The sequence below is a fragment of the Camelus bactrianus genome, chromosome 5 (genome assembly GCF_048773025.1).
Source record: "Camelus bactrianus isolate YW-2024 breed Bactrian camel chromosome 5, ASM4877302v1, whole genome shotgun sequence".
NCBI classification, from domain to species: domain Eukaryota; kingdom Metazoa; phylum Chordata; class Mammalia; order Artiodactyla; family Camelidae; genus Camelus; species Camelus bactrianus.
In genome coordinates, this window is record NC_133543.1 from 85,921,674 (window position 1) to 85,947,021 (window position 25,348).

At 38.7% G+C, this 25,348-nt stretch overlaps 2 protein-coding genes across 7 annotated transcripts in view; one reads left to right on the forward strand and one right to left on the reverse strand.

Moving 5' to 3' along the window:
- STAT1 (signal transducer and activator of transcription 1) overlaps positions 1-25,348 on the forward strand; it is a 62,347-nt gene that overhangs the window by 33,715 nt on the left and 3,284 nt on the right. Inside the window, exon 25 of one of the 3 annotated variants that reach the window (XM_010948718.3) lies at positions 2,146-3,304. The exons of the other annotated variants lie outside the window; for them this stretch is intronic. Within the exon in view, the coding sequence (XP_010947020.1) occupies positions 2,146-2,160 (15 nt within the window). The 3' untranslated portion in view covers positions 2,161-3,304. Of the gene's footprint in view, positions 1-2,145; positions 3,305-25,348 lie in introns of those variants that run through there. 3 annotated transcript variants of the gene reach the window in all.
- Positions 4,538-25,348, reverse strand: part of GLS (glutaminase) — a 76,646-nt gene continuing 55,835 nt past the window's right edge. For all 4 annotated transcript variants that reach the window (XM_074364258.1, XM_010948714.3, XM_045512006.2 and 1 more), the window contains 4 exons: positions 11,215-11,276; positions 9,983-10,059; positions 9,833-9,896; positions 4,538-7,172 (listed from right to left, as the gene is read on the reverse strand). In XM_074364258.1, coding sequence (XP_074220359.1) covers positions 7,016-7,172; positions 9,833-9,896; positions 9,983-10,059; positions 11,215-11,276 — 360 coding nt within the window. In that variant the 3' untranslated portion in view covers positions 4,538-7,015. The remainder of the gene's footprint in view (positions 7,173-9,832; positions 9,897-9,982; positions 10,060-11,214; positions 11,277-25,348) is intronic.

Here is a 25,348-nt window from a genome sequence, read left to right on the forward strand (position 1 = left end):
CAACTCTGTCATTACCATCATTCCCTGTGACCTTGAGAAGCTAAGATGGATTAGCGCCCTCCATCTGTGCAGCAGTGTGACTCTCTCCCTGTGCTCGTGGAGCGATACTGGGAGAGCAGCCTGGTTACTCTAAATAAATGCCCGGAAATGGTTTTGTGGCTCTGGATCCCCCGTCCCCCGGAGCCATCCATTCCATTCCAGATGATTTCATTCGTTTCATTTGTAGAATAAATCTATTTTACACACACGCACATGCACACACACACAAATCTCCAGATTAAGCCCGGAGAAGAATTAAGGGCTAAAGCAGGCTATAATATAGGCACAGCCGTGGTTAGACAGAAAAAAAGTTGTATTAGTCTCCAAATGGGGTGGACTCCTCCTTGCCTGTCTCAAATTATCCTCAACCTTGGCCCTGATTTCCTTTCAGCATCCACTCTTGGAGTTAGGGCATATGCTCTGAAACAGACCTTTCATGAAGCTGGCGGTTTCAGCCACGTCTGGAGTTTGCAGGCTCCAGCAGGGGTGGGGGCGTGGGGCACCAGGCCGAGGCGGGGTGCTGCCTCGGGAGCAGGAGGACCGCAGGCTCCTGAGAGACAGAGCACCAGTGTTCACTGTAGCTGACTCCAGTATTTATTTAGTCTGGATTTCCTGTGTAGTCAACTTTCCTCTGGGACTACATGAGAACCAGTCTGCTCTCCTAGAGGCCTCTGGACAAAGCTGATGATTATAGTAGGAACATTTATTAACTGTCTGCTATTTCCCATCTCCTATACTAGTTATTCTACATATGGTGTCTGATTTAGTCCTTTCAGTAGATGTGTCTGCTCGGGACTGAGCCTTCTCTGACTAGAGGAGGATTTAGAGATTGGGATTTAGAAAGGTTAAGTATGTCTTGGTCACACAGCTCGTAAGAGACAGTGACAGGATTTGAACCTGAGTTTGTGTGCTCTCTCTCGCTCTCTCTCCCCACTCCCCCACTAAAGAGGGTGATCTCTAAAGAGAAAATATCATTTTTACATATTTTCACTGTCAGCCAGATTGAAACAAGGGCAAAACCTTCAATGTACTTTTTTAATCCAAAATATTTCCCTAAAAGCCTACTATGTACCACCAGCCACTATTGAGTACTTGGGATTAAAAAAAAAAATGACTCGGTTCTCAAGAGACTTGTAGCTGTGTTGCAGTTGGTATTTGGGGGCTGGTGAATCTCAACTGTGGGGCCGGCCTACGCATCGTAGAACGTGTGGCAGCATCCCTGACCTCTGCTCACTAGATGCCAGGATCACCCCCCACACACACCCGGGCATGACAATCAAAAACGTCTTCATTTTTGGACAGTCACACCCTGGTCAGGAGCCCCTGATGTTTTTTGCTTTTTTTTTTTTTTTTTTTTTTTTTTGGTGTAGGGGAGGTTATTAGGTCTATTAATTTATTATGAGTTTTTGTTTGTTTTTTAATGCAGGTTCTGGGGGGTGAACTCAGGACCTCATGCACGCTAAGCGTGAGCCGCTTGAGCTATGCCCTCCCCCCGGGAGCACCTGATCTTGAGATAGGAAGGTGGTGTCAGGCTGGTGTCCTTTGGAGGAGCTATTCACTGCCTCCAAGGGGCCCTGTTCCAGGCAACCGGGCAGGAGTCACTGCTGAGGGAGGTGGAGGGGTTCCTAATTGTTCTGCGTCTCTAGCCTGTACCTGAAACACATTCATTTATTACTCCTATTGAGTGGCCTTTAAGGAAAATTCGTCATTTCCCCCACATCCGTCTCCCTCTGGCGTGCAGCTCAGCATTGCCTCACCCTTGTTTTGTATGAGCCGATTTGCCACGTTGCTCTGTCCCCAGACTTGCATAACAGCAAAAAGCTTTATGCAGCCTGGATGAATTCACAGAGTTAAGCCAGCAGGCTACAGAGTAATAATCCATCAGCTTAGGTGATATAAAAGGTCTCGCTTAGTCCAGGAGAAAGGACAGCGCGTGCTGAAGGCCCTCTAATTCCAGAGTTGTTTTTTGCTGTGGGACGTTGTCTTTTGCTGTGGGACGTTGTCTTTCTACTCCTCCACGGTAGAACACACAAGTAATGTTGAATATGTGAGTCTGCATTTCACAAGATCAGTGTATAAACGTAACCACATTTTATCTTTTTACAGATGAATGCAGTATAGAGCATGAACTTTTCTCATCTTCTCTGGCGACATTTTTCCTTCCCACCTGTGATTCCCTCCTGCTACTCTGTTCCTTCACGTCCTGTATTTCTAGGGAAATGAAAGAAAGGCCAACAAATTCGCCGCAACCTGTTGTTAGCAAATGGATTTTTCCCTAATTCAGAAACATCTGTTACCCTGAAGGGCTTCATGCATCTTTTTGAAGGTAAAATTGAGAGGCCCTCTCCAAAGAGTGGGTTTTACAAATGAAAAACATCCAGATACACCAGAAACACCAGGATAGAGTGAGAGTCCTTTGGGAAAGGTGGGAAGTTTAGCAGCATCCAGCAAATGCCATACAGAGTCAGTGCCCACTTGTTCCAGGCGGTGGTCACACGGTTATATAGGCAACTTCTAGATGCAGGATTGGAGTATTTCTGTTCTGGAGAATTCTTATTTGTTCTCTCTGCTTTAAATATGGCTGGAAGTTTTCCAGGGGTTTACCTATGAAATAGTACAAAGTTAAGCTTATATAGAATTATATCCCTTCTTTATCAAAGGTAGCCATCCTGTATCTGGGCAGGGGATAAGAGTTGCGTTCTTTATTTTATTGTGTCTTCCACACTGGCCATTGGAAGCAGAATACAAATTCTCACTCTTGGGAGAGTTAGCTTTTCTGTCTGTTACGGCTTTTTGATGCTGGCTAATATCAATAGAAGGAAGTAAACTTTCTTAATTCATGAGTAGTGTTTTCCGTTTAAACTTTAATATCCAAAGGTGAATGTATTCTGCCTTCATCAATGGTCACTAGTAAATGAAATTGTCTCCACAGTTCTGTCAAGGGAGCCAGACTAGTAACAGCTCTTTGAAGGCAAATCCTGTTATTTTTCAAAAAGTTGAAATTAATCATAGATGTAGACAGACTCAGAAATTTAATGCATGTTTCTTAAATGGGTTCACTTTATTGTTATTCACTGGTATTTAGTCTTAGTCATAAAACTGTCAAGTTGAGAAGAAAAAAGAGTAACTGACAAATCATTAAAACCAGAAATTATGAGAATCCAATAGTTTGAAAACTCATCCTATGTAACCATGTTAAGAATTGCATATTTTTCACTGATAAATGTGTTTCTCTCACAAATACACTGCAAATGGTTCCACTGTGCTTTTTCTCTCTTGTGCTTTTTCTAGACCCTTTTTTGGACTGGATGTTGTTTGTGAAGTGTGTTGTGTTACTTCCCTCCTCCCTTCATTAGCGCGGACATAAAAAAGGCATTTAGGGAGTGCGTTTGACAGGGTTCTTCTAGAAAATTTTCTCAGACTGCTATCTGCAGCTGCATCTTATTTTTCTGCTGTCACCACCACAGTCATACTGTGTAAATACTGTATTTTTCTGGTAGGGATAAAGTTCTCTTGAAGTCTATTTTAAAATTAAAGTTAAAGTATATGTATTACATTAAATATAATATGCACATGGTACTTTCCTTGGTACTAAACACAAATTAAATCCCCCTCTCAGTTTTTACATAAGATGACTGACTTGAACCTCCCTGAGTTTGAGTTGATTTTTTAAGTTTGAAATAATGAAGGAGCAAGACAACAGTTAGAAAAATTGTTTCCGATTGCTAATAACTATTTGGTGTATCTTTGCCCTCTAAGAATGCTTTGACATAGTTTTATTTTATTACAACAGCCAAGAGAACTTTGTTTACTTTTAAAAAAGTATAGTCTCTTATAAATAATATTTTGGTGTAAAGATTTTAAAAGTTACTCGCATTATGTGTAGGTTTGATGTTTTTCTCATCTTTTCTTATGATTAAACATAAAAATACATCAGTCCTTATTTTTAAATAAGATTAATGCCATTTTCCTAAGTGTTGCCCTTTCTTACCCAGATTAAGATAAGTCAGTGGAAGAGCTCATAGAGGAAACATTGTTGGAACAAGCTATACTGAGTACCATGAAAAGCAAATGAACAAAAGTCCTTTGGTCTTGGTGACCACAGCTGCCTCCAAATGCAGAAATAATCTGGCATTTATTTTAAGTGAATTTCAGTACTGCTAATATAAGGTTTTAATTTTAAAATACATGTAAAATGGGACTCTATCTTGTCTCCACAGCAGCGTCTAAAATCCACACCTCATTGAGGAGGTGAGATATTACTAAGAAATTATGCACCCACAACAAAAAGCTGCCGTTTTTTCTCTGAATGTTGTAAGCTAGAAAGCCGTGAGTCTCATCTTAATCACTGTGTCCCACTGGATACCTTGTGTAGTGGTACCTGGCCCACAGTAGGCATCAGAAACGCCTAGACGTAGTTCCTGTGTTCATGGAGCTCCCAACCCAGTGATGTAAGAGAAAACCTTAGTTGTTTAAAAAAATTCATTTTTCACAGGTCTTTTTTCTTGATACATGTATTTATTAAGCTGTAAAAAGCAACACTACCTAATTTCATTTAAAATAAATATTTTCCAATTTCAGAATACTTACAACTTATAATTTTAAGATTAGATTCACTTTGGGAGGTTCTGGAAGCAAATACATTCATAGCTGTACAATCCCCAGGAAGAATCTAAATCCAGCATCAGGTCATTCAGTCCCTGCCAGGCAGACAACAGCATCAAATGGTCGATAGCTTATCCAGCTCTGCAGCTAAAGGGCAGTGTGGGGCAGCAGTGGGGTACAGCACAGTACACTCAGAGATGAGGTCATTAGAAATGAGGCCAGCAAAAACAACAATGTATACAAAGCTTTAAATAAACACACTGTGTAGAGCTCTCATGATACAGAAAAAGCACATACGATCCTAAAGGCAAAACAAAAAGATCTTTGGAGTATATTGATGACAGCAGTTAACAGCATAGTTAAAAGCATTTAAATCAACAGCAAACAGCCAGAGCAGGAACCAGTGTACAGTGATAAGTAACCTCATGAGTAAATAAGGGCACATTTAACTAAACCACAAAGATTTCACAAAATAGTTTTGATCTGGGAAAAGATGAAACTCTTTGTTCCCAAATAATAGTTAAAACCTCTTTTAATTAGAAAAAAGCCTCAAAATCATTGGTAATCTTCAAGCCACATAATTGAACCATCTTAATGTTTCCTTTAAATCACACCAAACAAGCTGCTGTTTGAGCAGTTATTTTCATTGATTTCAGTCAGAGAATGTCTATCCCATAATATCTTTGGAGAGAACGCTGTTCCTCTGCAGGATTTTGCAAACACTACCTGTCTGCATGGCTTGATAGATCCCACCCACCACATTCCCCACAGAAGCACACACACGGGAATGGCTTCGTGCCTGATGCAGCTCAGTTAAGGAACGCTGTGGTTCCACCAAAGGAGGCGCTGGCCAGGTAATAAGAGGGTGGTGGCTGAAGCCACTGATTGAGACCAGAAGCAATAATCAAGACACTTGGAGGCTGTTAGAGTGGGAAAGGGCTATTAGGCAATGATAAAGCTTGGAAGCAGCAGTGTGTGCTGATAGAAAAGAGGGGAAAAGAAAGGTATTGTCTATATTAATGTAACAACCAGCATTCATGTAGTAGAGGATTCTGCTCATTTCACTAAACACAGCTTCAAAGAAGTCCATTTGTATGTGTTTGTATATGTGCTTAATATCAGAAACCCTCATTCACCCCTGTACCTTGGAGGTATGATAGAATAAAGTTTATGTGCAGTTCCTTCCCCAAGACAAATGATGGGTCTTGATTTAAAATGAAATGGCCTTTCCTTATTATTAAACTGTAAAGTCCACCAAAAATAAACAGTAGAGAATCAAAAGAAAACTGACTGGGTCATCTAGTGAACAAATATCTTGATGCAGACTTTTAATGACAGGTTTAAAAACAAGTGCTATTTGTAGCAGTTCCCATACTTTCATAGTCACTTTGGTAGCTTGGAGCACTTCTGAATTTCTCTTTATCCTGAAAGCTGAAAAATGTCTTCTTAAAGAGCTGCAGTAGCACATCCCTTCTTTTTTACTGGCTGATGAATTTGACTAATTTGTACTTAGTAATCTGTCTCTGGTTCATCTTCTGTAGACACATGGCATAGTTACAGCTAGGATGCCAGATACATGAGGCATTTTCTGATTTGTCGTGGAAAACGTGAAAACTGCATAGACTGCCAGCACCACTTTCCCAGCGAAAGGAAAGAGGCAAATAGCTCAGTGTCTGGGAAGAGAGGTTGGGCTAAGGGGATATAGAAAAAGGAAATTTTTTCAAAAGTATTATAACTACATTCACACCTATGTTTTGGTCACCAAACATATCTTAAACAGATTCCCTGATAAAGTCTAATCAGAACTGGTCAATCTACTAACAGTTGTTAACTATTATAATTTTTAGAGTCACATCATGAAGCTAGGATGATGGGAGACATTTTACACACATAACCGTTAAGTGCATATAGTTGTTAAAACATTCAAACTAAATCTCTATTTGAAGTCATGAAAATCACACTATTTTGCTTCTAAAGGCAACCTTGACCCATTTGGACAGATTGTACAACAGAGTTTAATTTATAAATGCATATCAGCAGATCATCACCATAAGTTGAAAATTCACAAAATAGACAAAAATAAATCATGAGGACCACACAGTTAAGCTAGCATTGGTAACTATTTCTTTTACATCAGATTATACAATGCACGAGGTAAATATTGCTCACATTATGGAGGGAGATTGTTTTATTTCTATTTTGTCCCAAAGAGATCAGATTTGTCCTGTGCACATAATGAAGAAAACTCCAGTAACACTGATACGACAAATGTTGTAAATATACATCACTACCAGATAGAAATACACATGTTCTTCGTAATCATTTTCCACAATTAAATAGGTAAGTGATTTAAATCTTGGGCTTACGACCATTATAGCAATCCATCAAGATTCTTATGGACGGTCTGATTTTCCTTTCCATTGTCGGAATCTCCTTGAGGCGTGTACTGAACTTGGTATTCCTGCAGGATTTTAAATACGTCATGGTGGCCAAAGTGCAGCGCTTCATCCATGGGAGTGTTATTCCACCTAAGCAAGTAGCATAGCATGGACTGCGTCATTAGGTAATTTCTGTACAAAGGTGATAGTCCAGCATTCTTAGATTTTAAATGCAGGTTAAAGGGCCATTCAGATTTAGCTGCTTAATATTGAAGAAATGCAGAAAGGGATTTATAATCCAAAAAGTGGTCTTTGGAGACAACTTGGGATATGAGGAGGAAGGGAACCCTATCTTCTAGAAAAGGATCCTGTTCACATTATGTAAGTGCTTATGGAGGGAAAGTCCTAGTGTTGACAGATAGGATAGAGTCCTCGAGTATTCCTGAATTTTAACTTCATGAAAAGCCCAAAGGATCTCTCTTTAAGTAAAATGTTTGAAGAAAATTCAGCTCTGTAACATCCATCACCCTAGCCTTTGATAGAAAATTTGTGTTCCTTTTGGTGCAAAAGCACAATAAATCTCACAAGCCTGGAAATGAGCAGGATCTCATTAGGCTCAGATATACATTGGAGGAGCAAGACGGGCCCCAGGGGAAGTGACATTTTCCTCCTCTCTGGGAAGGACTGGACTCCCGTGGTCAGGCAGACCACCGCACAACCAGAAGAACTACCTACATAGGCAGTGTGCTTCTGGGCTGTGCTTTTTAGAGTCATACAGATGAAGACTGAAGATAAGAAGAAACAAAGAGTTTCCAGCAGTGGTTAGTCACCTTATTAGCCTCTTGAAAGAGGAGACAGCACTGTGTAACTCAGAACCCAAGTAAATGACCTAGTAAGTCTATGAGTTCTCTAGTATGTCACAAGCTATTAAGCTTCTCATCGCGTCCTCTCTCTACTTATGTCACTTAACTTCATAGCCACCAGGCTCCTTGACTCCATTTTTTCACATGCCACGATCACCAGCTGCAGGTTCTCCTCCTTTCCATTTCTTCTTTTCTTTCCAACTTTGTCCTTAACTTTTTACCTTCTCAATGGGGTGATGATGGGGAACTGAAAGGTCTTTTTAAAATAGTCTCATTTGGAAAATATTGTTGAATTAAGTTTGGTAACCAGTTCTCAATTTTTAAAATCAGGTAAGTAACATATTACATGCATCTTTGTGCTTCTCAAAAAACAGCTGAATTTTTTAAAGTTGCCTTTTACTTCTATACTGGCCTTCATTAAGTTAGGGAGTTGGTGGCCTGAAACCAGGAGGTGGGGGGACTTTTCATTCATCTACAGCATATAATTATCTGTCTTCCTGGAAAACTGAATGTTAACTGCAAGTTACTTTCTTTTTTTAAACAACTTTTCTTTTCCATGAAATAATGCAAAATATCAACTCTAAAGAATATACTAAATTTGCTCAAGCCTCTTTTACAGTTTGAGGTAACAATGATTCTACGAATTAGAGAAAAGAGATGTCTTGGTCTAGCTTACATTCAAGTTAGTTACTAAGCTAACTTTTGCCTCTCAGATGGGTACTTCTACTTCCACCCTCCTGGAGGCCAATTCAGGGCAAAACCAAAACAAAATATTTTGATCCTTAAACATGCAAGGCACAGTAGATATTTTGAGCCTATGTTAAATAGTATTTTACTTGGGATTACAGACACAGGGGAAAGGAGGAATGACTCTCTTCAGTTTCTTGCTCTAGAAAGAGCTGGTATGGGTATTAATTACATTTGGGGGTAAAACAGAGGATTGTCACCATAACATGAGGTTTTAAAATATTGCCAATAAAGGTCATGATTTTAGGTAATCATAGTGTAGCTACACTTAAAAAATTGCTAATAATTTTCAGACAGTGATGTTATAACTTTTCTGCATTTCTTGCAAGCTGAGCTAAGAACACTCAAACCTCTAATTTAAAAAACAGTAAAACATGAGAACAAAGATCTAATAGCTAGAGAATAATCAACTTGCTCCAAACTTAATACAGTCCTCAAACAGCCAATTCAAACTCCTAATCATACATATTAAACCTCTCTCATCAAGTATTTTTTCTACTATTCTTCTAAACCTTTATATTCTCCTGCCTCACTGACTCATCCAGTTATGTAACGTGCAAGTGTATGTACATACGAAGCTGCACCCTGACTCCTCCCTCGAACATCCACCTTGTGAGCAGCATTTACTGCGGGATGAATGTCAGTTTGCCATGTGCCCAGGAGGGAGAGGAAGGAGCAGAACATATCCAGGCAGACTTTTCCCACTCTAGATAGAGTGCCCTTCTCTTCCTGCCACACCCTCATCTCTCCCTCAGGGTCCTGATTAAAATTCAGCTTCCATGAGGCTTTCTAAAACTGACTCCAAATACAGGAATTTCAACAAACCCCAATATATTCATTTTAGAGTTCTGTAACAGTAATCTCCTTACACATTTTTAATATGGTCCTATAAGTGTTTATCTTGTCTACTCTGTGTAGTCAAAAGCCCCATGAAGACAAAATTCCCATTTCATCTTTCCATACACCAAGAATTGTTTTCTTCATTCAGTGTGTTGACTGACAGACTAACCTGGAAAATTGTAAGTGAAAGAACTTCCTCAGGTAAGAAATAGGATATGGGAGAGAGAATGATCTACCGAGCAGAAACAAGGTTTTGTTTGTTGCCTGTATAAGGCACCACAGCAAGTTTAAGAATGTCTCCAATATACAGAGTGGAGTTAAATATTCTAGCCTTGTGTTAGAAAGTAACATAGCACTCACCTGTCCTTGGGGAAAGGATTTACTTTGCAGGCTTCCAGCAAAAATTTAACAACTTCAACATGACCTACATCCAAAACAGAAACAAGCATATTTTAGTACTGAGTAGAAATTAAGTCTGAAAAAACAATAGATGAGTGGTTCATATATTACCCTCTGCAGCAGCCACGTGGAGAGCTGTTCTAGAATCATAGTCTCGCTGTTCCATGTCCATGGCTGACAAAGCAAATCTGAAAATTTGTAAGCATAGCTATTCATTATATAAACTTAATTCACACTTGCAACATTTACCCCATCGGTTCAACCTAAGGTCCTGTGAGACAGGTGCCATTCTTCACCAGGCTACTGGGAACTGGAGACCCTATTCAACCAGTACACAGGTGTCTTGAGTAAATGCCACTTCACTTCACTGCTCTTCCTTAGCTTTGCTCTTTCTGGGAAAGAGGAATCATGCACCATCTCTCACAGAATTAAGCTTCATTATATTATTGTCCAAAACTCAAGAATAGTGGCACAACTACACCGTTTGTAACTCAGATGGGCAAGAAACTAATACCTATATAAGAAACTAATACCTATATTAAAATTGAATGTTTTCACTGAGACGCTCATTCTTTCACATTTTACAGTCTACGGTTTACAAGTTTTTTTCATTTTAAAGTGCACATTTTTATTGAGATAAAACTGACATCATGTTAGTTTAAGGTGTACAACGTGTTGGCTTGATACATTGATATATTGCAAGATGATTACCACTGCAGCGTTAGCAAACATCTCTCTCACTCATGTCACATAAATATCATTTCTTTTTTTTGTTACGAGAACTAAGAGCTAGTCTCTTAGCAGCTTTGATGTTTATAATACAGTACTGTTGATACAAGTACTAATCAACTTTAAAACAAAGGTGGAGATAAAGCATAGATATTTTTGCAGCTTAAAGTTCAGTTGTAACTCTATAGAAGAGACCTATGTTAACCATACAGTAGTACTACGTGACCTTCCCAACCCTGGTATCTACAGAACACCAAATGCCCCTATTTGCCCATCCCCCCTCACCTCCAAACATGGAGAGTGGCAGGTAGATGGGGGTTGAGGAGGCATTGTCCAAATTCCAGTAAAACACTAACACTAATTAGCCAGACTAGCTGAATAGTTACTGCTTGGGAAAACAGAGGACTGGGCTTTCATAGGAGGTTGTTTCCAGAGGAAAAGGAAAGACTGTGCAACAAGACTACGGCACTGAAAGTGGCCACTTAATATAAATTTGTTTGGACCATTTTTATTAGAGGGAAATGGAAGTGAGATTTTAGCCCTAAAATGGCCCTTTGCCCAGAAGCAACTTCATAAACATCTAAACCATGTGCTAACACACTCTGTAAACGTACCTTCGAAGTGCAGACACATCTCCAGTATATGCAGCAAACAAAAGGTTTATCACTGACTTAACCTGTGAAGAAAAGAAAGTTCAGGCATCCACAGGGGAAAATAAATACACAGAATGTACACTTGTCACCGGTAAGTGATTTCCACGTGCTTTAAACACTTCAGCTGGCTCACACACAGAAAGTTATCATAAATTCACTGCTGTAACCAAAATAGAGGATTAGGAGGGGAAATTCAACAATAAGGATACATGAGGGAAGGAATGGAATGAATGTATCAATTGGCACCAAAGAATGGAAACTTGTGACCTGTGAAACACACATAGTTGGGGCAACTGAAAATTGTTTGGAACTTTCCTCACTTAGTATGTGAGCCGTGCTGTGAGCTGACTTGTATACTCATGCAATTCACATCACAGCATTATTAAAAACTAAGTCATGCTATATAAATGTCTAATCCCTGCCAGCAATCACTGTCCTCACCAATCACCAATCACTGGCTTCTTTGGAAACCTTAAGAGACAACATTCAGTATTAATCATCTCAAACTTAAGAACAGGACTGTACTTCACTGGAAAGGCAGACTTCAGTTCAGCGGCCAGGCAGTACAAATGGGGGCATTCTCAGAGCCTGCGACAGTGCCTTGGCTCAACAGGTGGTAAACTCCCAAAATACTGTCACTGCCACTAAGTGCTCCAAGACTTCAAAGTGTATCTTCTTTTGACAGTACCTACTTTCTTGTCCTTTTTAAGGAAAAGGCTAGTTATCCTAAAGGCCACTGGATTTTGGTCTGCTTTCATCAAGACCATCCAACTGTTTTTGAGAAACCAAACTACTGAACATACACTGTCAATATCTAATAGATCACCACTTTTGTCTCAATCTTTGCAACTTAAACATTCATATTGATGATCCAACTGATATTGGACTCAATGGTAGAAAACAGAAGTTTACTTGGAGGGATGGAAAGTAACCCAGCTATCCACTAACAAAGCCACGGCCCTGGGAGCTGTGCTTCCTGAAGCTGGGGCTTAACCTGGACACTCCTCCTTTCCACGATGGCTTATTTTCCCCACAGCCTGTGAACTTTTAAGTTGAACTGGAGCTAACCACTGCTGAACTCCTAATTCAGCATTTTCAAAATGTGTTCTGCAGAAACTAGTTCACAAATGTGCCACTGAAAAAAGGGGTTCTGTGTTCAGATATTTTCTTAAAATATTAAATCCCCTTCTTGAAGATTCATGAGCACATGGGCGGCCCTGTAGAGTTCTGCAGTACAGGAACCTATCCAGCTGAGCACACCCCCTAAATTTCACTACTACTTAACCATACTGTTGAGATCATCCCAAAACCCCTCTTAAGTCTTTCAGTTCATCAGCTTCCCATCCAGCTACCCTTTACTACGCCCGCCCAGCCTGCACTCTGTGGTCAGTCTCCTACTAACCCCGAGTCCAGAACAGTTTTCTCAATGGGGGTGAGGGGAAAGAACTTAATGGAATCACCCAGAATGTTCTAAAGATTTACATAGGCATCTGTCTTCCCATTTCTAGTTGTCCTATTCCCACACCTCAGTTCGATACATTTTAGGGAAAATAGTCTTTTGAAAAAGTCTCCAGGTGATTTTGATACACACTCTTCTGGGTTATGAACCACTGTTCCAGGTACTCTAAACTTCTTTCTTTTTTAATTGGATCAATTTGGAATTCTCAACTCCCTTGTGCTCTTGGGCCCACAGAAAAACACTGACGGGCTATTACAAATTATTTTCTGTATTTCCAACCGGTCTCTCATTACTGCTTGACAATTTTTTTCTTATCGGTTTACTTTCACACTTTCTTCAGGCCTATAATACCAATGGAGACCCCCAAAACAGATGACCCTAACCACAGCTTTACTAAGATAACAGATTGTCTTTCCACTCTTATGCAAAATTCCAGCTTCAAATATCTATTATCTCTTCCTTCCCTCCAAACCTGAAAGCAAAAATTATCCATCCTTCCTCATTTCTGAGACACTTCTTTACCTATTCCTCCAACATACATCCTCCAGATCTCCTAGCCCTGCTCCCTCCTTTATCCCCTTTATTTCTAGCACCTTCTACGTTTCCCTCCTTCACTGGTTCCCTTATCTCTGCCTTAATACAGACACAACTTCATCCTATTTTGAAAAACCAATAAATAAAACCCCATTGTTACCCCCTTTTAGGCCATATTTTCTGAGAATAGTTTCTATTTTTAATTCTCTGCAGAACACCTTCACACCCACTATTAGCTATTAATAGTACTCTCAAAAGCTCCAGGAGCCTTCCTAAGCCCTGAACCTTTCTGACCTCTCCAAGATGCCCCCAACCCTCTCATTCCTTGTCTCCAATGATGCTGATTACCAGGAGCTTCCTCCTAACAGCTGCTTTGCAAAGTCACTTCCCACTTTCCACTGCCTGATAATACTCCAGAGGCAGTCTCCATCCGTCTTGTTTTTCAACATAATTTCCCTCAAAGGTTTCATACATTCCTTTGGGCAGAATGACTTCCCAATCTACATTTAAAATCTTTATTCCTAAGCCTTAATTTGATTTACTTGTCATATTTTCATTTCAAACTCAAAAATAGCAAACTTCTCTGCAGCTCTGATGGCTACCCACCCAGCCTCCAAAAATCCATATCCATCTGCTTACTTGACATTTCCTCTGGGATGTTTAATAGGCATCTCAGACTTTTGCTCAAAATAAACTTGATTTCCACCACCATCTCTCACCCCAACTTAGCTCCTCTTACAGTGTCCCTCATTTTGGGATGACACTACAAATCACCCAGTTGCTCAGGCCAAAAACAGTCATCACCTAGGTCTGAGCTCCCCGCAAGGATGCCCAGCCAATTAGGAGGTACCCAGCCCCTGCTCCCCTCACCCAGTGCCCAGGTACATCTATGGGAAGAAAGGAGCCTTCTTCACACAAACACCAAGAGGCAGAAGTAGCTTTTTCTAATTCACACAAAGCCACCACATAGACCTTGGGGATAAGGATTCCTATTTCTATTTCACATGACCCTCATCAAGCTCAAACAAATTTGCTCCACCAAATTTATTCCAAAATACATACGGAATCCCACCACTTCTCATCACCTCCATTATTATTACCCTAGGCTCTGAGCCAGCACCTCATCTCTCCTGGAGGCCTGCAGCAGCTGCCTGTTCCACCTGTTCAACTCCACAGGGATCTTTTAAAAAGACAGATTGTGGCAACTTCCTATCAAACCTAGAATAAAATCCAAATTCTGTACCACAGCTTTCAGGACACTAAGTGGTCACACTGCGCGGCTCATTCCCTACTGCCCCACCCCCTGCAGCGCCCTCCAGCCGGCGGCCTTCCTGCTGGTCCCGGGCCCTCAGGGCCGACCCTGCTGTGCTACAGCCCAGGATGCTCTCTCCCTAGGTCCTGAGGAGGCTCCCTTCCTCACTTCATTCAGGTCTCTACTCAAATGTTATCCCAAGGACTCTGAAACACTGCCCTCGTTTTCATCAATCCTTATCCTCTGCCTCGCTTCTTTTCTTCAGAGGACTTACCATTATCTGACATGAACACACACACACGTGTCTTGTCTCCTCAACTAAACACAAGGCCCATGTAGGCAGAGACCTTGTCTTTTCTCTTCCCCACTATTACCCAGTGTCCACCGCACATAATAGGTACTCATTAAAATGGGTTGACTCAAATCAACACGCAGTACACCTTAAACTTACACAGTGTTGTATGTCAATTATATTTCAATTAAAAAATGTGTTGACTAAATGAATATTCTCTCCAAAAGCATCAAATATCCAAATCACTACCCCCATTTGGGGGTTAAATTCTAATAATTATTAATTCTTCTATCTCCCTTGACATTTACTCCTTCAAACATCATTACAAAGTTTATTCAATCCTCCTAATGTGCTTCTCCTTCTAATCTTTCTTCTACCCTCCAAAACTTCTCCACATATGTCTCATCATCTTTACGAAACATTGCTCTGATCACTAAAGGTTTCTCAGCTGATCCATTAAAAAAAAAAAAAACCACTCAATTCACTCCTGATAAAATTTAAATTCATTAGCCTTGCATTCAAGATCCTTCAGTGTGGTTAACTTTTTTCTCTCTTAACCTCAACAGAGTAAAATTGATCTTACTTACTGTCCTTGTTTTTATCTTAGTGCCTTTGCTCTCTTTCTCTCCTTTTGGGAACACCTAGATTCCTAATCAAATCTTTCCCCTCCCTCAAGGGCTAGCCTGAAAGCCCCTTCCCCAGGCATCCCATCCAACATTCACTACCCATGGGGCTTGCTGCCGGTTACCCACATAGGGCTTTGTGACAGCACGTGCCAAGGAGTCACCAATTAGATACCTTCTGTTCCTACTAAACCACAGTACATACTATTTATTCCCTGAAAGTATCTTTCCCCCGCCCCTTTCTCCCTGCAGTGTTATTCTCAACCCCTCCTCTGTGAGCTCGACACCAATCTCTTAAATCAGAAGTCATCTCTTTCTATTACACAGGCCTCACTAGGGCACTATCACACATGGTATATTTACTTGTTTCTTGTCTCCCCCACTACTCAAAAGAAATCCAGAATTCCAATGTGTACACCACTGATCCATTAACTACCCATAATTCTTATTCTTTAAAGTACATTGCCCTTCTAAACAATAAATCTGTGACCTACTTCAATAACTATATGCATGAACTATATCTCCTTTTAAAATTCTGAATTTAGATCAAGCAAGTTTGAAAAGATTTTATTACACATAGTATCACTTAAACACTTACTTAATATTTCCAAAGTGCTAAAAGATAACCTTATTAATAAGGCCCACGAAAGGCTGCTTTTAGAGTATAATGAGTTTCTTGAGGGTATACCAATACTTTATTCACAAGCATGTTTCAGCTCAGAGAGAGAAATATAAAATGAGTGTCATTCACTCCAAGACAGGAAAACACTAGGAGGCAGCACAAAGCACCACTTAAAACTCAAACTACAAATGCCTCTTTACTATAGCAAACAGCCACCCATATTAAGGTTTGCATAAATCAAGAAATGAGCTATGAGTAGAATGCCAAGAAAGAAAATGGAACATTTTAACAGTTTTGAGACAGCAGATGGAGTGTTATTTTCACTTAGGGACAGTCCACTTCCTGGTCTGTTAAAAGAGTTCCATAAATATTTCCAAAACTGACACGCCCTCTGGAATGACTACCATAACAAACCAAACTGAAGGAGGAGAGCAACCTGTAAGATGACTCATCATTGCTAATATTAACTACTATATATAAAACAGATTTAAAAATCAAATTTCTTCTGTATAGCTCAGGGAACTATATTCAGTATCTTATAGTAACTTATAATGAAAAAGAATATGGAAACAAATATATGTATGTATACGTATGACTGAAATATTATGCTGTACACCAGAAATTGATACCTTGTAATTGACTATAATTTCAATTCAAAAAAAAAAGAAGATGACTCATCCAACTCCAAGCCAACTCTTGTAAAGGATGTAGGTGTGCTAACCATTGATCAAGGCTCATTCTCCTAATTCCCCAATGGATACTTCAGTTACGTTAATTTAAAAATATCTGTCAAGAAGGCCAGGGTCCAGAAAACAATGTGTTAACTAACTGCCAGAGGCATGGAACCTGTGTTTTGATGACTCAATCCTCAGTACAAAGACAGCAAGCAAACACAGCAGAACAGTAGCCCATTTAAATGAAGGAATCTGATGTTTAATGCATGCCTACCCCCACCCCGGCAAAGAGAAACTTCATTTGGGCAGGTAGCCACTAAAAATTCATAAATTAAATGTTAAGTTCTCCTTTCACATTGCAGATTTCCCAGTACTACATTTTCATTATTAAATCTCTTTATCAGAACCTGCCAGAACCAGACAACCTTATTTTAGATTGTACAGTCATAACAACAGTGGAACAAAAATGTCACAGTTCACATGAGCTCATTTAACACTAGCATGCCTGGCATATCAGAATCATACTTTTTTCCCAAAAAGGTAAAAGCAGTTAAAGATTCTATCAATTTTACAAGTCTAAAATATGGCATTCCTAACTTTTCAGTCTTATCATTCTCCTATTCAATTGAACCTGTTTTAAAGTTGAATTGTATAGCTTTTGTGTCTTCCTTCCAAATACCCTAATTCTGTACAAGTAGCAATTCTTAGGATTACATAATCACACCACTTTGTATTTATATAGTGAATGACCTTGAAAAATTTAACATTTTAAAAATTATAACTATTTTAAAATATCTCTGACAGGCTGGTTGTAAAATATAATTATATTTAATTTATTACTACCACTAAGGTTAAGGGCCTCGGCTCAAGGTCATATAACATAATGAATTAGTAATGTAGCTGGGATACATTCCCAGTCTTGTACAACTAGACCGTGAAGATGTGAGTCCTTGATAGAGCTCAGACTGTTATCCAAAGGATAGAAGAACAGTTAAAGACTAAATAGCAATTTAGCTCTAATCCATAAAGATCCTTTGCTAGATATTAGAAGGAAAGAAGGAAGGATATATGGGAGGGAAGGAGTGCAGAAGGAAGAGGAGGAGAGAGATGAAGAGTGGGGGAGGGAGACTGATATACTCCCACACACAGGCTTGACACTTTTCTCCAAGTATTTTATTTCCAACGCTATCACCAACGACAAAACTGTGGTTTGCCTTGTTTTTCATCATTACTTTCTGTCTTCATACAAAGACTAATTCGTCCTTTTGGAAAAGGTTTTAAAGAAAAAAAGCAGGTAACTGAAAAACCATCCTTCTGTTCCTGCCGCGTCCAGTTTGACGTAAGCTGCTCTCTCGTTTCTAGCTCACTACAGTATCTGTTGCTGTGAAACAGATACTCTTCTTCATCTGTTAAATAAACCATCATCACTCCAGATCCAATTTTGTTTTAAAAGCTTCGCTCCAACTTGGCCTTTTATAGCCTCTAAATGAAAATAAATTTTCTGCTTTCTTTCATAAATATTTTTCTTATGGTCAGGTTGAAAAAATACAAGCCTACTATAGTGCAGCTATAGAAAAACTCCAGCAAGTGTAATCGCTTGTGGACAAGGTTAGAAATATAAACCAGTATGTGTATGTGATCAAAGATATTCCCTCTTTTTCTTACTCCTGAGTTTATTTAACATTCATATGGATGGGTAAAACAAAATTATAGTTCTTTTAGGATTAGACAGTGTGAGTGTGAGGCTACATGATCCTAAGCTTCCCAATGACTTATTCAGACACAATTATTACTGTATAGTTGGCCTTCCATATCCATGGGTTTTGCACGTGGATACAGAGGGCTGACTGTAAGGGACTTGAGCATCCTTAGATTTTAATATCTGCAGTGGTGGGAGGGGGAGGGGTCCTGAAACCAATCTCCAAAGATACCTAGGGATGACTGTTACTATAAATAGAAAAGACTAAGCCATCTGACATGATCAGAGGATTAAAGAAAATCCTTTATAGGAGTAACAGTTCAGCAATTTCATGACCACATTTTTACACAAATGCAGGATGTTCTCATGCTGTAATTTTAATAGAGAAGAATAAATTAAACAGTAAATTTTACTCTAAAAGAGTACAGGAATTTCACTTATAAAATACAACCTCAAAATGGCAGCTCCAAACACTGCATTCTGCTCTTATCAGCTAAGCAATAAACTCTCTTAAGCACACCATTTTCAAAATTTCACAATGAGTAGATTAATTTGAAACAATTTTACTCACTCTTAAACTAAGAAGTCACAATTATATCAAAGAAATCTAACAACCCACGAAGACAAAATAATTTAAGTTATATATTATTTACAACAAAATAGCTAATATGTAGTACCTATTCTCCCTTGACTGAAATAAGTGCTTTAAGTATTGTTATCCCTGTTATTATTCAAAGGATAGGAAACTGAAGGCTAGCATGTTTTAATTAACTTGAGCAAGGTAATCGTGCTAGTAAGAGGCAGAATGAGGGCTCAGACCCAGTCTGCCTGATGCCAGTGTCAGTGTTCTCAGCCACGACTCAGTGTCTACTGGGCCAAGAGATTTTCTAAGTAAACCTGAGATTAGATTTCCCCACCAATACAGTACCAAGACTAAACTATGTTGTGATGGAAAGCCAGAGAACAACTAAGAAACAATTTATAGGGAAATCAGAGATACTAATTTTCTACTGAGGTGCTAACCAAGGGTTTTTTTTTTAACAGAAAATAAAGGAACAAGTCATTCAATTCAGCATATGAATGCCATAGGGGTTTAAAAAAAGATGTCTTCATTCTTTATGTTTAAGTCTCTAAAAATGAAATGTGAGTTTTGGGTTAATGTGAATAAAGTAAGCACGAATGCTACAGCATTGGCAGCAAATAAACTTATCTCAGTGGCTCATGTTATTCTGGTAAATGCCAATGAATGTTCTAAAAAGATACCAATGGGCTCATAAGCAACCCTCTTTTTATATCCCAGTATAAAGGTAGCTAACAACGTTCATCTTTGTGTGGGCTGACAAACAGCACTCTAATTAAGAAGAAAGCAGCAAATACGAGAAAAACAGAAATGAGTAAGGGCAAAGGCAGCTATTCCTCTGAAGGACAAAAGTATATCTTTCATGTGGCAGACCTAAGAGTATTTGCACTGCCCTGACAACCACTGAAGTTTTGTATTCACTGTCTTCCTGGTTCTCTTCCCTCTCCCATACAAACAAATAGTTATAAAATTCTATAAAGACGAGTTAACATACACTAGTGTTCAGATAGAGAACAAGGTACCACACTGCTGCCGTGACAAAGTGTCATGATTTTTTACAATTATTATTAACTAAAAAACAAGTACATAAAATCCAAAAGAGTTAAAGAAGCTAAAAGCAAAGAATAAGACAGAAAAAGAAATTGGTCACCAGATGCTTGTTCATATTACTTTAAAAAAAACCAGCATCAGGACCACTGAAATTAAGGAGAGACCACGCTGTCCGGTAAAAATTGAAAATAAAGAAATACAAACAAGGTCCCTGAAAGAGGTGGAGTTCTCTTTCTGATGAAAAACAAAACAAAGTTTCGGCTGCAATAGAGGCAGAATGATTTCAGTTTAGAGTTAAAGGACCTGTCTCTCCTTTGAATCTCCTGAATACCACTCCAACAAAGCAAGGCTCCGGCACGTGAGTACTCCATAGTTATTCAAACCACAATGCGTCCTTATTGACTGCTTTGACTTTAGGGAAAAAAAATCTCTCTCATTTTCATCAGTTTCCAGAGAGCCATACTTAATTCTCTACATTCTTCAACGTTCATTTCACAGTTGTACTGTGAAAAGTCCAACATGCGTGCTTTGTGGACAACATACAGAGAACAGGTACATTAACAATATGTTTCTCTAGTGCTCTGTACTTTTCAAAATGCTTTCACAGACATTCTAATTTGATTACTATTCAAGTTAGGAGAACACATTCCTCCAGGATATAATAGGATAGGATATTTTTAAGATCCTCAAAAATAAAGAAATGTGACACTTGATGGGAAAAAATACATTTAAGCCTTATTGTGAGACGGCTTAACCTATCTACATTTAAACATTTATAATTACTGGTAATATTTTACTCTGTGAAGCAAGGAGGAGGACAGACAGGGCAAAATGATACCCAGAACTCACTTGTTAGTGTAATCTGTATAATTTGAAAAATCTTTTAAGTAGAACCAAATTCTAAAAGAGAAAAGAACTTTTAGGTCTAAAAGACTAAAAGCATGTCTTCTACGTAGGAAGTATCTAAAGGAGACTTCAAAACCTACTGTTAAAATCACTTTCTGATAAATGCTCTAAAATCCTCTGCCTGATTTTCTGCAGTTCCTAACCCCAAATTTGGGATGCAGCATGGGCTGGGAGTAGGGGTACAACAGAACAGATTGTCATCACTATAAATCCATGGTTACCAACCTCAACAGTATTCTAACAATGTTGCCATGTTTCCCTCAGCTCTCCCACTCTCCAAGAATGAACATTTCGTATCCTCTCTATGCCCTGAAACCTCATAGCCTCACTCTAAGCCACACCTCATTCTTAGCAGAAAGCCTTCTTTCATATTCTTCAGGAAAATGGAAGCCAACGGACAGAAACTCAGCCTCCTACCACTATGTCTGCAAACCCACCTGCCTGCCTCTCCACGTTCTACTTTATTGCAGGAGATGCTCTTCCTCCCATCAAACCTAATCCTCCACTTGTGCTGAGAGCTCCATCTCCTTCCAGGGACCTCACTTTTCCTCTCCCTCACATCTACTTCAACATTTCCTTCTGTACTGGATCTTTTCTATCAGCAGCCAAACCTGCTCTAATAATTTTCTGACCTTAAAATCTCAAAGCCAATAAAATTTTCTTAAAAGGTGGGGAGGTTACCAATATGGGCTACAAATATTTTATTTTCTGAGTGCAAACAACAGAGACAACTTTACCATCTACTATTATCATTTACTAAATAAAAAGATATTTTAATACCAAAAGAAAGAAAATTAGGAAGGACATCATGTAAACAGACACTCCTCATCTTAACAGTTACCTGCTTTGGTACAACTGATTGTTCAAAACTTCCTCAAATACTCTTTCCTTGACTTCTGATACTATACTATGCTTGATTTTCTCTTCTCTGGCCATTTTTCCTAAGTAAGAGCCCTACTTCTCTATCCTACTTTTAAAATGGGAGTTCCTTAGGATTCCTTCTCATTCCACACTGTCTCCTGGGGCAATCTCACATACCTCTCCACAGCTTTGAATCGTCTCTCCATGCTGACCACTCACAAAATTCTATCTCCAGCTTAGACCTCTCTCCTGAATTCTAGGCCTGTATATTGACACTTAGTGGATGTCACTACTTAAATATCTCACATATATAGACATGTCAAAAAGACATTAGCTTTCACACATTGTTAACTGCCTACCCCATTATCCATTCCCTACCCCTGTCCATGCTACTGGAATCTCTATTTGCTAGGGGTAGCAATGTGCCCAACTGAAATATATTTCCCTCAATTCCCTTACATCTGAGTGTCTGATGGGCTTCTGGGAAACTTCTTTTACCTGATTTAGGTGTCACTCTTTCTTCTTCCACTTTGATCATACAAGTGAGGCCAAAAGTGGAACCGCTATCATGCAGCTACCAGGTGACAGACATGAAGTCTAACACACACACAATAAGGCTCGCTGGAGCAGAAGCATACCTTACTGATGGCTCTCATCCTGAATTGTCTATCCTAGACTTGTTATATTAGAAAAATAGTCCCATTTGTCTAAATCACTGTTAATTAACCTCCTGATATCTACAGTCAAGCAGACTCTTAATGTTACAACCAAAATTAATTTCTTTCTGCACTTTCAAGGTTTGCTTCTCCAGCGTTCATCATAGTAAATGCAGGAGCATCTGCTCTATTGTTCCCACCAAAAACCTGGTAGTCAACTTGATATCTCATACTTTTTCACCCACCAAATACTATCACCAAGTGCTACCAATTTCATCTCTTAAACTCACATCTGTTTACTTTTCGCACCTTGAAACCCTATTCTAAGCCACTATATCTCATTTCAGACCCAGAACTTCAACTTTTGTCTCCCTCTAATCTGTCCTCCACAGAGCAGTGTTTAAAAACCAAATCATGTTATTCCTCTTCTTAAAAGCCTCCAAGTTTCCAATTGCACTTTGAATAGTCTAAAACTCTCGACATGGCATATAAAACCGTACCTAAATATTTCCCAAACTATGTTCAGTGGACTACCAGCAGCAGAAACACCCAGGGTGCTTCTTAAACATGCAGATTTTAAAATCAATCTTTGGGGCTGGGCTTTACGAATCTCCACTTTAAAATTATGGCACACTAACAATTAGGACGCACGTTAAAATATGAGCAAGCCTACCCTACATAATGTGATCTTCTCTCTAAAACTCATCCAATCTCCATTTACCTTGCCTCACTCTTCTCTCATCACATTTGCTTTCTTTCACCTTCTCAAATGTACTGAACTCCTTCCTGTCCTGGGGAATTCAAGCCAGGCTATCCTATCAGTCCTACTCCACCCTTCCTCTAACTCATTCAAAATTTAACTATCACCTTTCATGGAAAATTCACCACACCTATTCACTGATAAAATGAGGTCTTCTTGTTACACCCTCTCTCAGCATTCTGTACTTTCCTACCATTTATTACCATCATATCTGCTTAGAATTTTCTAAGTAAATAAAATATTAAACATATAGCTAAATATTCCCCCTGTATCCACTCCCTTTCTTCCAAGAGCTCAGCTGTAGTGAAGACTGGTCTGCATGTTCTTATACTTTAACCACACTGTATACTTGTCTCATAAAGTCTGTTAAGGGTATCATACAGTTTATATCATTTCATCTCCCTTACAACAGTTAAAATGAACTCATGTACATGTATTAGTATGAACAAATCACTTATCACCATTTAATTACTTTAGTAATTATTTATTCAATATCTGCAGACCTCTTTACATTATAAACACCAAGAGCTGAATCATTAACCACTGCACATCCTAAACACTTTGAAGTTTCTGGCACATAATAGACATAATAGGCATATATATATATATATATGCTTGAATGAAGAACTAATTCATGAATGAATAATAATGCTAAGGTTAATTTATATAAAATCTGAGCCACTCCATCAAATGAAATAGGCTAAATATCTTGAACTAATTGTTAGCATGCTGTTTAAACAAAAACTAATAAATACTGAGGGATAACTGGTTCTTAACAGAAAGAAAGGAAAAATAATTTTAAAGGTTTTATATATATATTTATTTATATAGAGGGATCTAATCTTGGACATTGGTGGGGGACCTACATATAGCACCAGAAAAGAGGAGAAAACACATACAGGAAGAAAACAAAATTCTTGGTACACAGAGGAGTTGAAAAATTGTTTGGTAACTAAGTACAACAGTACAATACTGAAGTGGAAACCTAGAGACCAGAAACATCTTAGCTACTTTCTTACAGCCACAAAAGTGAGAAAACAACTTTATACACAGAATGGACTATTTGACCACTCTTGTATCATTCTACATTACAAAAAACAATTCTGGAAGAAAAGGAGAACACGTGGAAAATGCATACATTTACTGCTAACCTGCCAGAATAAGGGCATTGGGACAGGCAGAAGTTATTTTTTAGATACATTTTAATAGCAGAATTGTGTTTCTTCACAGTCCAGTATACATGGCATATTTTTGTGATTTTGCTTATATTTAACATCATCATTAAACTAAAAATCAAAGGTATACAAGGACAACTGTAAACAGCTCTAGATGAGGACAGACTGTTTCATCTTTTCATCACTGAATCAATCCAGTTCTGTAGGTTACCAAAAAAATTTTTATCCAAAAACAAGTGCAAATGTGAACAATGACACACTCATTTTGGGATAATAAAGTTCTAGGTCATAAAACTGTTACAAATAAATAGGATTAATGAAAACCCCTAACTTTGAGCTCTATGAAAAGTCAGGATTTATAAAGGTTTTAATAAATTGAGTGTAGCTAATGGACATTTAGAGAAGGCAAACAAAAGGACTGAAAAATGCCTCTTCTGTATCTGGAAAGGGAGGAACTCTTCCAAACTCATTTTACAAGGCCACCATCACTCTGATTCCAAAACCAGATAAAGATATCACACACAAAAAAAAGAAAATTATAGGCCCACATACCTAACAAACATAGATGCAAAAATTCTTAACAAGATATTAGCAAACCGAATTCAGCAATTCATTAAAAGGATCATATACCACGATCCAGCAGGATTTATTCCAGGGATGCAAGGATGGTTCAACATCCACAAATCAGTCAATGAGATACACCAAATTAACAAAATGAAAGATAAAAATCATACGATCATTTCAATAGGCACAGAAAAAGCATCTGACAAACTTCAGCATTCATTTATGATAAAAACTCTCAACAAAGTGGGTATAGAGGGAATGTACCTCACATAATAAAGGCCATATATGACAAGTCCACAGTGAACATCATATTTAATGGTGAAAAGCTGAACGATCTTTTCCTCTAAGATCAGGAACAGAACAGCATGCCAACTCTCATCATTTTTAT